At 36.5% G+C, this 15,252-nt stretch overlaps 1 protein-coding gene across 8 annotated transcripts in view; it reads left to right on the forward strand.

Moving 5' to 3' along the window:
- LOC127629690 (synergin gamma-like) overlaps positions 1–13,702 on the forward strand; it is a 73,541-nt gene extending 59,839 nt beyond the window's left edge. For 4 of the 8 annotated variants that reach the window (XM_052106898.1, XM_052106899.1, XM_052106900.1 and 1 more), the window contains 3 exons: positions 2,926–2,964; positions 8,711–8,743; positions 12,737–13,701. In XM_052106898.1, coding sequence (XP_051962858.1) covers positions 2,926–2,964; positions 8,711–8,743; positions 12,737–12,868 — 204 coding nt within the window. In that variant the 3' untranslated portion in view covers positions 12,869–13,701. Of the gene's footprint in view, positions 1–2,925; positions 2,965–8,710; positions 8,744–12,736 lie in introns of all 8 variants that reach the window. The other 4 variants (XM_052106897.1, XM_052106904.1, XM_052106896.1 and 1 more) reach the window with 3 other exon arrangements.
- The last annotated feature ends 1,550 nt before the right edge of the window (positions 13,703–15,252 follow it).

Consider the following 15,252-nt stretch of genomic DNA (forward strand, 5'->3'; position numbering starts at 1 on the left):
ACATTTTGTTTTGCATGCATTTCCTGCTTAAAACATACAGGTGAAACTCGAAAAATTAGAATATCGTGCAAAAGTTCATTAATTTCAGTTATTCAACTTAAAAGGTGAAACTAATATATTATATACCGGTAGACTCATTACAAGCAAAGATATTTCAAGCCTTTATTTGATATAATTTTGATGATTATGGCTTACAGCTTATGAAAACCCCAAATTCAGAATCTCAGAAAATTAGAATATTACATGAAATCAATAAAAAAAAAGGATTTTAAATACAGAAATGTCGGCCCTCTGAAAAGTATAATCATGCATATGTACTCAGTACTTGGTTTGGGCCCCTTTTGCATTAATTACTGCCTCAATGCGGCGTGGCATGGATGCTATCAGCCTGTGGCACTGCTGAGGTGTTATGGAAGACCAAGATGCTTCAATAGCGGCCTTCAGCTCTTCTGCATTGTTTGGTCTCATGTCTCTCATCTTTCTCTTGGCAATGCCCCATAGATTCTTTATGAGGTTCAGGTCAGGCGAGTTTGCTGGCCAACCAAGCACAGTAATACCATGGTCATTGAACCAGGTTTTGGTACTTTTGGCAGTGTGGACAGGTGCCAAGTCCTGCTGGAAAATGAAGTCAGCATCTCCATAAAGCTTGTCTGCTGAAGGAAGCATGAAGTGCTCTAAAATGTCCCGGTAGACGGCTGCGTTGACTCTGGACTTAATAAAGCACAGTGGACCAACACCAGCCGATGACATGGCTCCCCAAACCAACACAGACTGTGGAAACTTCACACTGGACTTCAAGCATCTTGGATTGTGTGCCTCTCCATTCTTCCTCCAGACTCTGGGACCTTGGTTTCCAAATGAGATGCAAAATTTGCTCTCATCAGAAAAGAGGACTTTGGACCACTGAGCAACAGACCAGTTCTTTTTTTCTTTAGCCCAGGTAAGACATTTGACATTTGAAGCCCATGTCCAGGACCCGTCTGTGTGTGGTGGCTCTTGATGCAGTAACTCCAGCCTCAGTCCACTCCTTGTGAAGCTCCCCACACATTTGAATGGCCTTTTCCTGACAATCCTCTCCAGGCTACGGTCATCCCTGCTGCTTGTGCACCTTTTTCTTCCACACTTTTCCCTTCCACTTAACTTTCTATTAATGTGCTTTGATACAGCACTTTGAGAACATCCAACTTCTTTTGCAATTACCTTTTGAGGCTTTCCCTCCTTGTGGAGGGTGTCAATGATGGTTTTCTGCACAACTGTCAGGTCAGCAGTCTTCCCCATGATTGTGAATTCAACTGAACCAGACTGAGAGACCATTTAAAGGCTCAGGAACCCTTTGCAGGTGTTTAGCTGATTAGAGTGTGACACTTTGAGCCTACAATACTGAACCTTTTCACAATATTCTAATTTTCTGAGATTCTGAATTTGGGGTTTTCATAAGCTGTAAGCCATAATCATCAAAATTATATCAAATAAAGGCTTGAAATATCTTACTTTGCTTGTAATGAGTCTATATAATATATTAGTTTCACCTTTTAAGTTGAATTACTGAAATTAATGAACTTTTGCGCGATATTCTAATTTTTCGAGTTTCACCTGTATAATGTTCTGGACGTCTAAGACATAACATTGCATTATTCACACAAACACATTCACAGACAAGTAAAAAAATGGCTCATGTTTTAGAAAACTGCCTAAGGTAAAAGCAGATACATTTTTAAGCTATTTGGGGGTTACAGCAGCAGTGATTGGCACTTAAAAAGACATCTGTATTTGATGTCTTACAAATATCACATTCACTTTTTGATTCTTAAGAAAATCTTTCAAACTGTTGTATTGGGCAACAAAATCAACTGAACAGTCACATTCTGGAGAATGAACACTTTCATTTAATATATGATTTGTTTATTTAAGTGCTATTTGAAAGACTTGTCTATTTTTATTAATATTTCTACCACATGACCTCAAGGTGGTGCTGATTTGTGACGCAAATGTGTTTAGGCCTTATTTGGTTATTTTATGTAGCATAAGTGCAGAAGTGACTGGTACATATGAAAAGTTCAGATTCTGAAAAGAAATGAAAGGGGTCGCTACTATGATGTAATTTAAATGTAAAAAAAAATTCTGCATTGCGGTAATGAGTATTGGAGGGTAAAATGTGCATAACGGTCATGAAAAATTATTTCACAATAACAAAAATAACCGTAATGGTCCTAAAAAATAAGCTTAGTTTTCTGTATGCAAAAAAAGATATCTTATTTTTTCCTATTGATTTTGGAGTTAAATAGGTCCAAGTTTTGTGATAATCACCCCATATTACTCTAAATCTGCTTATTACACGGCTCTCTAGAGAACTTACTTTGAAGTAAGAGATGCAAAATGTTGAATGAAAGAGAACTTAAAATAGAGGAAGACGTTGCTTTAGACATTTATGTGAGCTTAATACGTTAGCTAACTAATCCATAGAAAAAGTAACTTGGATTGCAGATTAAAAATATATAAATTAATATTGTGATATTGTTTTAGTTTGTGATAATTGGTTTCAACGTTTTAATGTACTATTTTTCTTTGCAGAAACTTTAAGCTCCTCTTAAGATCATAAAATAATTTCACTTAAATCAATTCATTTTCATGTATTTATTTCTTTGGTTAGTAGCCGTGTAATAAGTGTAATAATTTATTGCCAGCCAGTCATTATTCCTAAACAAACCTCTTTAGGAGAATACAAGACCCTTGTGGTTTGTGTCATGGTTCTGAGTTACCTTTTTTTTGGGGGGCAATAATGACTGGCTGACTATGCATTACCCCTTACATGCAGCATGTGATGGATCATGCATTAAATTATTAAACAGATATTTATTTTGCTTTTCCCCTTAATAAAGAGCCACATCCCTATTGACTTTTTCTTTGGTTTTGGCCATTTTACAGAAGAAAGATGAAAACACTTTTGGACGGCTGTTTAAAAAAGTAGGATTCTCAGAACTGCCTCAAATTTGCCTCAATTTGCAGCATGTTGTGGGGGGTCAGGCAGGCAAACGCACCCCTGTTGTGCTGCCAAAATGACCAGAACTCACCTCTCGCCACTCGTCTCCATTCAGTCTGCCAAAAACAGTCTGCCTGCAGCACTCTGACTCATGCATCTAAATCTACAGGCTCTCAATCAAGGCCACTCTTTCATTCTCTTTAATTCGGCTATGAGCTCTTAGCTCCTGTTTTCTCAGCATTTATAGAAATCGTTAGGCAAGTACAGGTCTGAAAAACTGCATTGCCATTTTGTACTCATGGCCAAAAAAAGCACAAAGCAGACATCAAATAGGTGAAGGTTTTGTCATTTTGGCACCTCAGGGTGGCGGAAAACAAACTTGGAAATGACATGGGTCAAAGGAAATATCATATTAAAGGAACGGATCATCCAAAAATGTAAGTTCTGTCATCATGTACTCACCCTCACACTCATTTCAAACCTATATGACTTTCCTTTCTTCTGTGGAATACGAAGCGATGTTTTGAAAAAGTTCATGCTGCTCTTTCCAATAAAATGAAATCTTGAAGTAACCAAGGGCTGTCAAGCTTTAAAAAGGACAAAAAAGCACCATAGGCATAGGGCACTATATTCCAAGTCTTCTGTAGGCATACAATAGTTTTGTGTGAGGAACAGGCCAATATCTAAGTAAAAAAACTGAAAATTAACATAATTTTTGAAAACAAGATACATGTCATTGAATAATGTCTCCTTTTAGACCATTTCTGTTTTTATAGTCAGCTGTTAATTAAAAACAACAGAAAAATAATAATTTAATTGTAATCACTCATGTATGCGCTTAAGACATTACGCAAGTCTTCTCGTTTTATGCGCCCACTGGCTGATACCGCTAGTCTTAAAGAGACAGTACGGATTAAGCACATGTTCTACATATTAATGTAAATACTTGTAAATAGTACAAGTAATGCAAGTAAAGCTAAAAAAAAATTAACAAAAATATATATGCAATGTAATATATTGAATTACAAGACATTAATTGATGGAATAGACTGAATTTGAAAATGTTTGAAAAGCTAAAATGTGGCCAATTTCATGAAAAACGAATGATTTGTAAAATGTATCTTGTAAAATGTTCATTTTCGAAATGTACCAAAATGCACATTGTAAAAGAAATGTACCCATATGAATCAATGTCGAATTGAATTCAGATAGGAATCAAGAGCTTGTGAATCGAATCGTATCATATCGGGAAATTTATATCAATACCCATCACATATTGAATATAAGGAAACACAAATGAGACTGAGAGCTACTATGCAGGGGAGGATTTTCAATAAATAACAGCTTAAATTTCGTTCTGAAGGCCTTGTTTCTCATTTTTGGAGCTTGACAGCTCCATGGAAAAGAGCAGCATAAACATTCTTCAGAATATATTATTTTGTGTTCCAAGGAAAAAGAGTTATATAGGTTTGGAGTGATATAAGGGTGTATAAATGTAGACAGAATAAAAAAAAATTGGTGTACTATCCTTTTAACTCTTGTGTATAATCAAGTCCTGCACTGGTTTAAGCGTACAATCATGTCTTTACCACACACCCACCAAACATATAATCACCAATCAGCTCATTTCGATTCCTCCTCTCACTAGCTTCCTGAATCTCTCCAGCATTAATCCAGTGGTGAAGGTTTGCTGATGTAACAGGGGGGTAAACATTGCTCATAGAGCTGTAGATGCAATCAGGGAAGGAGGGGCTCAGAGCAGCAAGGAATCAAAGGATGGATGTCTGAGGAGCAGATGCATCTCAGCCATTAGTCACGGCGACCAAAAAACACAGGTGCTAATAGATCCAGCCTGCCATAGATTAATAGAGCTGGTTCCGTCTGCTCCTGACATCCAGTTAATATCCCGCTTTTTTTTTTGGAGAATTAGGGACAGTATCACTGTTGGGACGAGGGGTGGGGCTCTCAGATGGGATGTTTTATAGGTTGTGAAAAGATGAAGTGCTGGTGGGTGCTGGCAGCTGGGTTAGTGTGTCTTGGGCTACAGGTGGATTTTCACTGGTTGTGGATGATTCACTCTCTGACCTTGGGCTAACATTCAGTTTCTGTCCCAGCTGGGATAAAAAATGATCCTGTTCCATCTGCCAACAGGATTTGTCTGCAGGAATGGGCAACGGTGTATTAATGTAGCACTTCACATATATCTAGTAAATAAAGTAAAAAATATAAATCTACAGTTCTGTGCAAAACTCTTAGGCATGTTACTTGTTACACAACAACATTTGTCTTAAAGGAATATTCTGGGTTCAATACAAGTCAACAGCTCAATCAACAGCATTTATGGCAAATGTTGATGACCACAAAAAAAATTAAATAAATCTAAGTAACAGTGAGGCACTTACAATGTATGTGAATGGGGCCAATTTTTGGAGGGATTAATGCGAAGTTTATAATTTTATGAAAGCACTTACATGAATTCTTCTGTTAAAATTCATGTTTTTTTTTAGATGTAAAGTTGTTTAAATTTTATGGATTGTTGAAATTTCATCATCGTGGCAACAACGTTGTCAAATTGGCAGATAAAGAACATTCATACAGAAAAGTAAAGTAATTTTATCACATTAAAATCATGTTTACACGCATATTGTTTATGTCTTGTGGCTATAATTTTGAAACAGTGAGTATTTTAGCGTTTACAGATTGGCCCCATTCACTTCCATTGTACGTGCCTCACTGTAACCCAGAGTTACAGTGGGTACGGAAAGTATTCAGACCCCCTTAAATTTTTCTGTCTTTGTTATATTGCAGCCATTTGCTAAAATCATTTAAGTTCATTTTTTTCCTCATTATTGTACACACAGCACCCCATATTGACAGAAAAACACAGAATTGTTGACATTTTTGCACATTTATTAAAAAAGAAAAACTGAAATATCACATGGTCCTAAGTATTCAGACCCTTTGTTCAGTATTTAGTAGAAGCACCCTTTTGATCTAATACAGCCATGAGTCTTTTTGGGAAAGATGCAACAAGTTTTTCACATCTGGATTTGGGTATCCTCTGCCATTCCTCCTTGCAGATCCTCTCCAGTTCTGTCAGGTTGGATGGTAAACGTTGGTGGACAGCCATTTTCAGGTCTCTCCAGAGATGCTCAATTGGGTTTAAGTCAGGGCTCTGGCTGGGCCATTCAAGAACAGTCACGGAGTTGTTGTGAAGCCACTCCTTCGTTATTTTAGCGGTGTGCTTAGGGTCATTGTCTTGTTGGAAGGTGAACCTTCGGCCCAGTCTGAGGTCCAGAGCACTCTGGAGAAGGTTTTCAGTCCAGGATATCCCTGTACTTGGCGCATTCATCTTTCCCTCGATTGCAACCAGTCGTCCTGTCCCTGCAGCTGAAAAACACCCCACAGCATGATGCTGCCACCACCATGCTTCACTGTTGAGACTGTATTGGACAGGTGATGAGCAGTGCCTGGTTTTCTCTACACATACCGCTTAGAATTAAGGCCAAAAAGTTCTATCTTGGTCTCATCAGACCAGAGAATCTTATTTATCACCATCTTGGAGTCCTTCAGGTGTTTTTTAGCAAACTCCATGCAGGCTTTCATGTGTCTTGCGCTGAGGAGAGGCTTCCGTCGGGCCACTCTGCCATAAAGCCCCGACTGGTGGATGGCTGCAGTGATGGTTGACTTACTACAACTTTCTCCCATCTCCCGACTGCATCTCTGGAGCTCAGCCACAGTGATCTTTGGGTTCTTCTTTACCTCTCTCACCAAGGCTCTTCTCCCCGATAGCTCAGATTGGCCGGACGGCCAGCTCTAGGAAGGGTTCTGGTCGTCCCAAACGTCTTCCATTTAAGGATTATGGAGGCCACTGTGCTCTTATGAACCTTAAGGGCAGCAGAAAGTTTTTTTGTAACCTTGTCCAGATCTGTGCCTTGCCACAGTTCTGTCTCTGAGCTCTTCAGGCAGTTCCTTTGACCTCATAATTCTCATTTGCTCTGACATGCACTGTGAGCTGTAAGGTCTTATATAGACAGGTGTGTGGCTTTCCTAATCAAGTCCAATCAGTATAATCAAACACAGCTGGACTCAATTGAAGGTGTAGAACCATCTCAAGGATGATCAGAAGAAATGGACAGCACCTGAGTTAAATATATGAGTGTCACAGCAAAGGGTCTGAATACTTAGGACCATGTGATATTTCAGTTTTTCTTTTCTAATAAATGTGCAAAAATGTCAACAATTCTGTGTTTTTCTGTCAATATGGGGTGCTGTGTGTACAATAATGAGGAAAAAAAATGAACTTAAATGATTTTAGCAAATGGCTGCAATATAACAAATAGTGAAAAATGTAATGGGGTCTGAATACTTTCCGTACCCACTGTAAATGGTTTTTTTAAGAAAAGGAGGGGCAAGTCAAAATAAATTTTTGTGGTAATATTATGCCACAAATTCTGTCGATTAAGCTTAACTTGTATTGGACCTGGAATATTCCTTAAAGATGGTTGTTTTATATCTTTTGCTTTAGTGTGTCAGGCTGAAATTTTATATTTCCAAACCTTTCTTTTGCAAATTGAAGTAGAGCAAGGAGTCGTGCAACAGATAGAATGGCCCCCACAGAACCCGAATCTCAGAAGTCTGGGAGAATCCTTGCTGTTTTAAATGCATGGGGTGGTCACACCAAATATTGATTTAGTTTTTTTATATTTAATGCACTTTGTATGAAGTTAATTTCTAAATATAAAATATTCATGAGAATTTTCTAAAATATCCTGACTATACAATTTGTTTTACAACTTTTTGCTTGCACAGTACTGTAAAAAAACTAAACAAATTATACATATATAAATATATATACACACACACACACACACACACACACAATCAGCCACAACATTATATTGTGCCTAATATTGTGTAGGTCCTCCTCGTGCCACCAAAACAATGCCAACCCGCATCTCAGAATGGCACACTGAGATGATATTCTTCTCACCACAATTGTACAGAGCGGTTATCTGAGTTACTGTAGACTTTGTCAGTTCAAACCAGTCTGGCCATTCTCTGTTGATCTTTCTCATCATCAAGGCATTTCCATCCACATAACTGCTGCTCACTGGATATTTTTTGTTTTCGGCACCATTCTGAGTAAATTCTAGAAACTTCTGTGTGTGAAAATCCCAGGAGATCAGCAGTTACAGAAATACTCATACCAGTCATTCTGGCACCAATACCTAATAAATAATTGTAAAACTTTGTGAAAATGTAGTAATACCATATATTTTTTATAGTGAATTTGGCTCAGCTCGAAGATATTTAATCGGCTTGAAATTGCTCTTGGTGAGCGCAATCTCTAAAATAATAAAAACAAAATGATGGAAAAGACATGGACATTAATTTGTGGTGAATATACAGTATGTATATGTATTCTTAAATATATTTGTTATTTAACACTCTCAATACAAACTTTTATTTAAGCTTCTGTATTATCTTTTGATAATGTGGGAACTACAACTAACTACAAAACTTTCTAACTTTTTCAAAGTTGCCCCTTCTTGTCTTAAACTATGTCTATTTCGCAGTAGGCTGCCACCTTTAAATGGACACCCCTTCCAACTACCGGGTTTCTGGTGCTCCCTTCAAAAAGAAAGAGATTGAAAAAAAAAACACTATCCAGTCTAAATTGGAACTTTTGAATTATTGTAATGCTGACACTTTTTATGCTACTTGCAGGCACTGACAAAAGACAATCGCACCAAATTAAGGGTAAATATTGTGTTTTTTTTAAAAACCTTCACTTTAGTGAATGTAGCTAAAGCTGTAGTTTAGTGTCCCCCACAGGTCTTCAAACACTTCAGATTGTTGTAAGAGTTGTCATCTTTGCAGGCAGGATGCACTCTTATGTTTGCAATCAGATAGTAATTAACCTTTCCGCCAGCTAAACAAGGTCAGTTGAATTAGGCTGACATTTTCTGCGGCTCTGAGCCACATGTTCATTCACACAGCGCTTCTGCTGCAACTGCCGACATGCACACACACCTTGGGATTGACCGTTTCATCACACCGCAGCATTGAAATGGCCAGTTAGGCACATACTAATGCCGATAATGAAAGACACTGAAAGTGAGAACGAATGATTGTAGAAGAGACAGACAATAAACAGACAGACTAAGACTAGGATGTAGTGGTTGATATGGCTAAAATAAGCCTTCTGGTCATATTTGATATATATATTTATTACACGGCAGCCTGGAATACTCTATTCTGATAGGTCAATAGGGCCATCTAGTGGTCTGTTATTGCTTGGTAACCACCGCAGCGGCATGTATCAGACCGCTCATCCGGGTTCTACGAGCCTTCTCTCTTGCTGCTTTGATCATGGTGTGATCTCTTCAAGTAAGGTAATAATGCATTTTCAACTCAAATCAATTTTTAATGTCCATATATTTGTTTATTTTTGCAAAAGCCTGGATAATGAGGAGGCAGACAGCCATTTTTGCAAAATAAACACCTACAGAAAACTCTGACGCAATCTGGAGGTTGATTTAAGCTGTTCAATGATTTATATCTTCCCACATAATTACACAATTTCAAAGCAAATCAAAGTGTCATGTCCATTTATTTGTTTTTTTTGGCAAGTAGTCTTGTTATAGGCTGAATAATGAGTCAGTCATTTTCATTAACAGAACTCAAACCAGAAGTTTATTTCAGCTGTTCAGCGATTTCTTCACAAATTACGAAATTTCAATGCAAATCAATATTTTATGTCCATGTATTTATTTATTTATTTATTTGGTTAGTTGCCATGTAATAAGCGGGATAATTTAACGTCAGCCGGTTGTTATCGCAAAATAAACCCGTGTAATCGTTTTTCCTGTGCTATCGTTAACAGCTTTACTGTCGCTAACAATAAATGTATCTAATAATAGGTCAGAATTAAGATAGATTTTGTATAAATGTCATCACATTTTCGTAACATGGAGGGTTTTGAGCAAATGTTTAACAAGTAGATACTGTATACATGGAAATAAGATAAATATTTTACCAATTGACAACATTTGTTTTAACAGTCATTATGGGAGTGCATTCGTATTGTTCTTGTCATCTGTGATGAGCTAAAAGGTGCTTTGTGGCACCAACCGTAATTGGGTAAATTTACCAGAATGTAGTCTAGGTAGTGCTCTGGGATTTGACTAAAATATACAGTATATTTGCCCTGAAAAAGCTTAAAATGGTCATTCAAAACGTTTAATGTTTTCCCATTTTTCACAAAATGAACAAGGAAGTATATTTTAGTTTAATTTAGATGTATCTGTATAACAATTTGTTGCAATAAATTATTATTATTTTTTTATTATTTATTATTATTATTAAAATTATATTTTTACAGGAATATTTTAATTAATGAAAAATGGCACATATTGAGACTTTAGTGAGCACTTTTGTTGACGCAAATGAATTGTCTAATTTGTTTTGAATTGATTAAATGTAATCAGTGTTGGGTAAGTTTCTCAATAAATGTAGTCCATTACATATGAATAATTACTACAGATAAAATTAATCATATCACTTATTATTTTAAAGTTATCTTCTAAAACATTCCACAGAAGTTTTTTTTTTTGCTCGATGAATTCAAAATGTACGGAGCCCCCGAAGAGACCTGTGCAAAAAAAAAAAATCTAAGAGACTTTCGCGTGCGACGAGAAACTTGCGTGCGACGAGATACTTTCGCGTGCGCACGAGAAACTATCGCATCGACGAGATACTATCGCGCGACGAAAGCGCTTTGGCGTGCGCACTGTTTAGCTCCGTAAAAATGTCTATACATGCCTTTTAGCCATCGCAGAAACACTATCAGACGTACATATGAATATAATTCTTTAAATGTATTCTACAGATATAATAGAAATATGTAACTCATAGTGTACTTAAATGATAGACAGTAACTATAATCTAATTAAAATAATTCAATATCTAATGTGTTACATTGCAGTAACTCATTTCTTTGTAATCAGATTACACCCAGCACTGATTGTAATGGAGAGTTTGAACTGATTCACGCAAACGAAACAAACTTAACGACTCTTAACTTTATTGATATCATGTCTTAAGTCGAGACGAGGAAGGATTGCAAAACTAGTCCAATAACGTTCTTTTGGAAACTTAATGACACTGTAAAAAGCGTGTGAAAATAATCGCAATTTTGATTTTATACAATCTTCAAAATATTTCACAAATATGAAATACATCGGTAAGTATTAAATGCATGTTTTCCTGGATGCTACAAAAATGACCTTTGACCAGGGCTGGGTATCACCAACTACCTCACGGTATAATAAACATCAATACATATGTCATGATTCAATACATCGCACAATCACAATTGGATCGCGATTGAAACGGTGCCTCATAATTCAACAGGCTTGTATAAGCAATTCTGCTCCAACTGAGAAATGCCGTTCTCAGAGTTTATATTATTATGATTGCGCACAAAATACATTTTAAAATATTGGATGGATACATTGTGAGAAAAAATATTTTAATAGATGACTGTATCAGCAGAACCCTACTTTGAACCTCTTGATTTTCATGTTGCTTTATATTAAACACTTCGTTAAACAGGCCAAAGATTGTTTAGAAAAATATAAAATGATTTTTGTTTAAAATTTTGCCCATGCCCTCATGCTTGTGTGTGTGTGTGTGTGTGTGTGTGTGTGTGTGTGTGTGTGTGTGTGTGTGTGTGTGTGTGTGTGTGTGTGTGTGTGTGTAGAGTTGTGCATAGTATCAGCGTGGGCTGATGTGATTCACTAACATGACTTATTTCTCCTTCTAGCATCAGCTCAGATTTTTTTTTATAGGAAATGCAAAGAAGCTGCATTCTGCATAACATCCATATCATCATTCCCTTATTACAAATGCGGGACTACAGTTGCGCCTTTCAAAATGAAAGCACGCTCACACACAGTACATCAATATATTGAGCGAAGTTCACTGAGTTCACGTTTCGCTTTTCTATATAAAGACAGTATGTGGGAGGATTGCACGTTTTTTTTCTCCATTGATCCTACAAATTGTGTCAGTACTGTGTTGAGCTGTTGTCTCATTTATGGGGTATGACAATATGCCACACAGAAGTCAGACTTGACTAGTCAAATGTCCTGTCTAACGTGTAGTTTATAGACACTGGTTGAATATAGCACCTGTTTAAGTTGGTGACTAAAATTGGTCATGCTTATTTGTTATGTTCCAGGTTCAAAACAAGTTCTATTGACCACGTCTGTGACATGCTGTCAATTGCCAAAAAAATAAATAATACTAGTTCCAAACAAAAATATAAAGCTGTCTATATTGTCCTTTTAGTTAGCAAGATGTGTTTTGGTTTTGTGTTTCCCAACATTAATACTGTAGGTGGATCTCTTTCTGTTATCCTTGCACATTCAGTGCAATAGTTACCATTGTTACTGGCTTTATGGTCATGACAGGAGTTGAAAGATTGCATTATGACTTTGCACAGACATGGTTAGTAAGCGATTTTATCACCCTAGTCTCATGTTACCTCAATCTTTTGGCTATACTTTTTGCTATCCTGTAAAATAAAAAGCTTATCTTAACTAAAGCTTAACTAAACCTGGAACATTCCTTTAACACCACCCTAAAAATAGAATCCTATTAGTTCAACCCCAGCCTGCCCCTTACTGTCTTTCCAAGTCATGTATAAATGAATCGTTTCTCATATTTTCTTGTGCAACTCTTTGGCAGGCCTTTAATTCGGAGACAGACAACTTTAAGCTCATGTATGGAGGTCACCAGTATCACGCCAGCTGTGCTAATTTCTGGATTAACTGCGTAGAACCCAAACCACCTGGCCTCATTCTGCCCGACCTGCTCTAGAACTCTACTGCTGTGGGGGTTACAAGAGAACCGAGCCCAGTCTGAAGGATCATGGGAGTCATTCAGAACTGTTAATAACTGTTTTTGCGCTGTTTGCCTCTGAATCCCTACTGCTCTCACCACTTGAATTTGGGACGCAACTGTCTAGATCTGCCATGTGCTGTAGGAAAATATGATTTATTATCTACTACTAGTTTATTTAAGTATTGTACATGAAGTAAAATGTCTTTGTCTCTACATTTGTGTTTTTTTTTTTTTTTTTTAAATCTGCCTCTGTCATTTGGGATGCACTTAAGTGTCTGGTTGGATTTTGATTATTGCTGTTCATTTCTCTAGAATTTATATACTATAGTTAATACTTTGTAGATGTTCTGCATGTGTTATGAAAAACAGAATTGAAATATAAAATACACAAAACAATAAAGGTAAAAGTGTGAAGAGCATCAACAAAATTTTAGCAGATGTAATTGAAATGCATATAGACCAATTAAGCTATTAAATCTTGTTTGTAAAATAATTTTGACTTCAGTTTTTAAAAACAGATAATATGTTTTGATGAAAATCCACTTACAATGAAATACTTTGTGGCAACTGTTTGGCCATATGCTAATACTTAATTATTTGTATTAGTTGTGTTGGGACACATATCACTATGGGTCTGAAAGCAGTTCTTGAATGTTTGTGTTCTAAGTGATTTCTGAGAATCTTAAGCCTGGGATCTTTAGTGGTATTTACTATTTGGAATTAATTGTGTTGTAGTGCTTCGGAAGGAGTTTGTTTTGTGATTTATAAAAAGATGTGGTATAATGAAGGAACTCAAGAATTTGGGAGTGTATTTTTATGAACCCAACCTTCATCTGTTGTTTGGTCCCAGTAACCAGTGAGTGAGTGACAGCATGTCCTTTACACCGACTCAGCGCTAAGAGCTGCAGTAACATTACCTTGGTGATGGTTACCAAGGATACAGGAGTTTGAATTTGTAAGGTCAGTGCAGCTGTTCTCAACCAGGGGGTCAAGTTCCATTAGGGGGCCTCAAGATCTCTTAATATTTTCTAAAATAAGGTAGATTATTATAATTTTTACTGAAAATGTTATATCTCCCTTCAACAGTATACAGTTCTAGACATTTCTGGAATCACACATTTATCATGATTGTTTTAATCTATTGACGCTAGTAGTTTCTTTCATTAGAAAATTTTGAAAACAAGCTTTGTCATCATTACAGTAGAAGAATCAAAGGAACTATATTATATTAGATATATCTTAAAATATAAATTTCTAATTGCCTACATGGGGGAACTTGGGAGTTTGCCTTGGAGTCAAAAAGTTCTCCGATAATGGGAGGCCTTGGAGTCAAAAGTTTGAGAACCACTGATACAGAGGTCATCAAGATTTTGTCCCTGTCTGTACATTCATATGATGAATTGTTTATGTCTGCACTCTGCACAATCAGTTATTCATTTAAAAAAAACTGTTGATCCTCATTTATACCCCTGTGGCTCCACACACCTTTTGAAATTTTAGAAGCAAGACTAAGTTGTTAAAATAATGTTTTGTAGCTATTTAACCAGTTTCTGGTATTCAAACTGTGTTTCGACAGGCTGTTACATGCCATTACAGTTTGCTAATTGGATCATTTTCTGCCCTTGTGTTCACATGCATGTCCAATGATCATTATCCGTCTTGTCAAAGCTGTACAACAGGGATTATATTTATAGTGCTTTTCTTCTTGGCGTACTTGGGAGTAACAGAATACATGTAACAGCATTACATACAGTTACTTTCAAAAATTATGTGGATTACTGAAAATATTACTTTGCATTTTATTGTATTTTGTTTCATTTAATATTGTCTGTTCAGTTGGGAAACATTTATACATATAAATGATGCAATCTGAGGAGTGTTTGAATAATGGTGGAACACTTTCTTATGAAAGTTACATTCACTCTAAATCTCCTCTTTCTCTTTCAGATGTGAAACTAAAAGTAAAAATGGAGATTTTAGGTTAAAAAAAAAAAGGACTTAAATATTGATCTGTTTCTCACCCATACCTATCATATCACTTCTAAAGACATGGATTTAACCACTGAAGTCATATAGATTACTTTTATATTTCCTTTATGTGCTTTTTGGAGCTTCATAGTTCTGGCCACCATTCACTTACATTATGAGGAGATATTCTTCTAAAAGACTGTGTTCTGCTGAAGAAAGAAAGTCATACACATCTGCGATGGCACGGGGGTTATTAAATGAGGAGAGAATTTATATTTTTGGGTAAACTATCATTTTAAGAAAAATCCACCCATGTCTAGATTCCCCCCCAGCAATACCTTTGATATTAAGGAAAAGATGTACTGGGAATTCTGCTATTAAACATGTAGTTT

Source organism: Xyrauchen texanus, chromosome 36 (assembly GCF_025860055.1).
Source record: "Xyrauchen texanus isolate HMW12.3.18 chromosome 36, RBS_HiC_50CHRs, whole genome shotgun sequence".
Lineage (NCBI taxonomy): Eukaryota > Metazoa > Chordata > Actinopteri > Cypriniformes > Catostomidae > Xyrauchen > Xyrauchen texanus.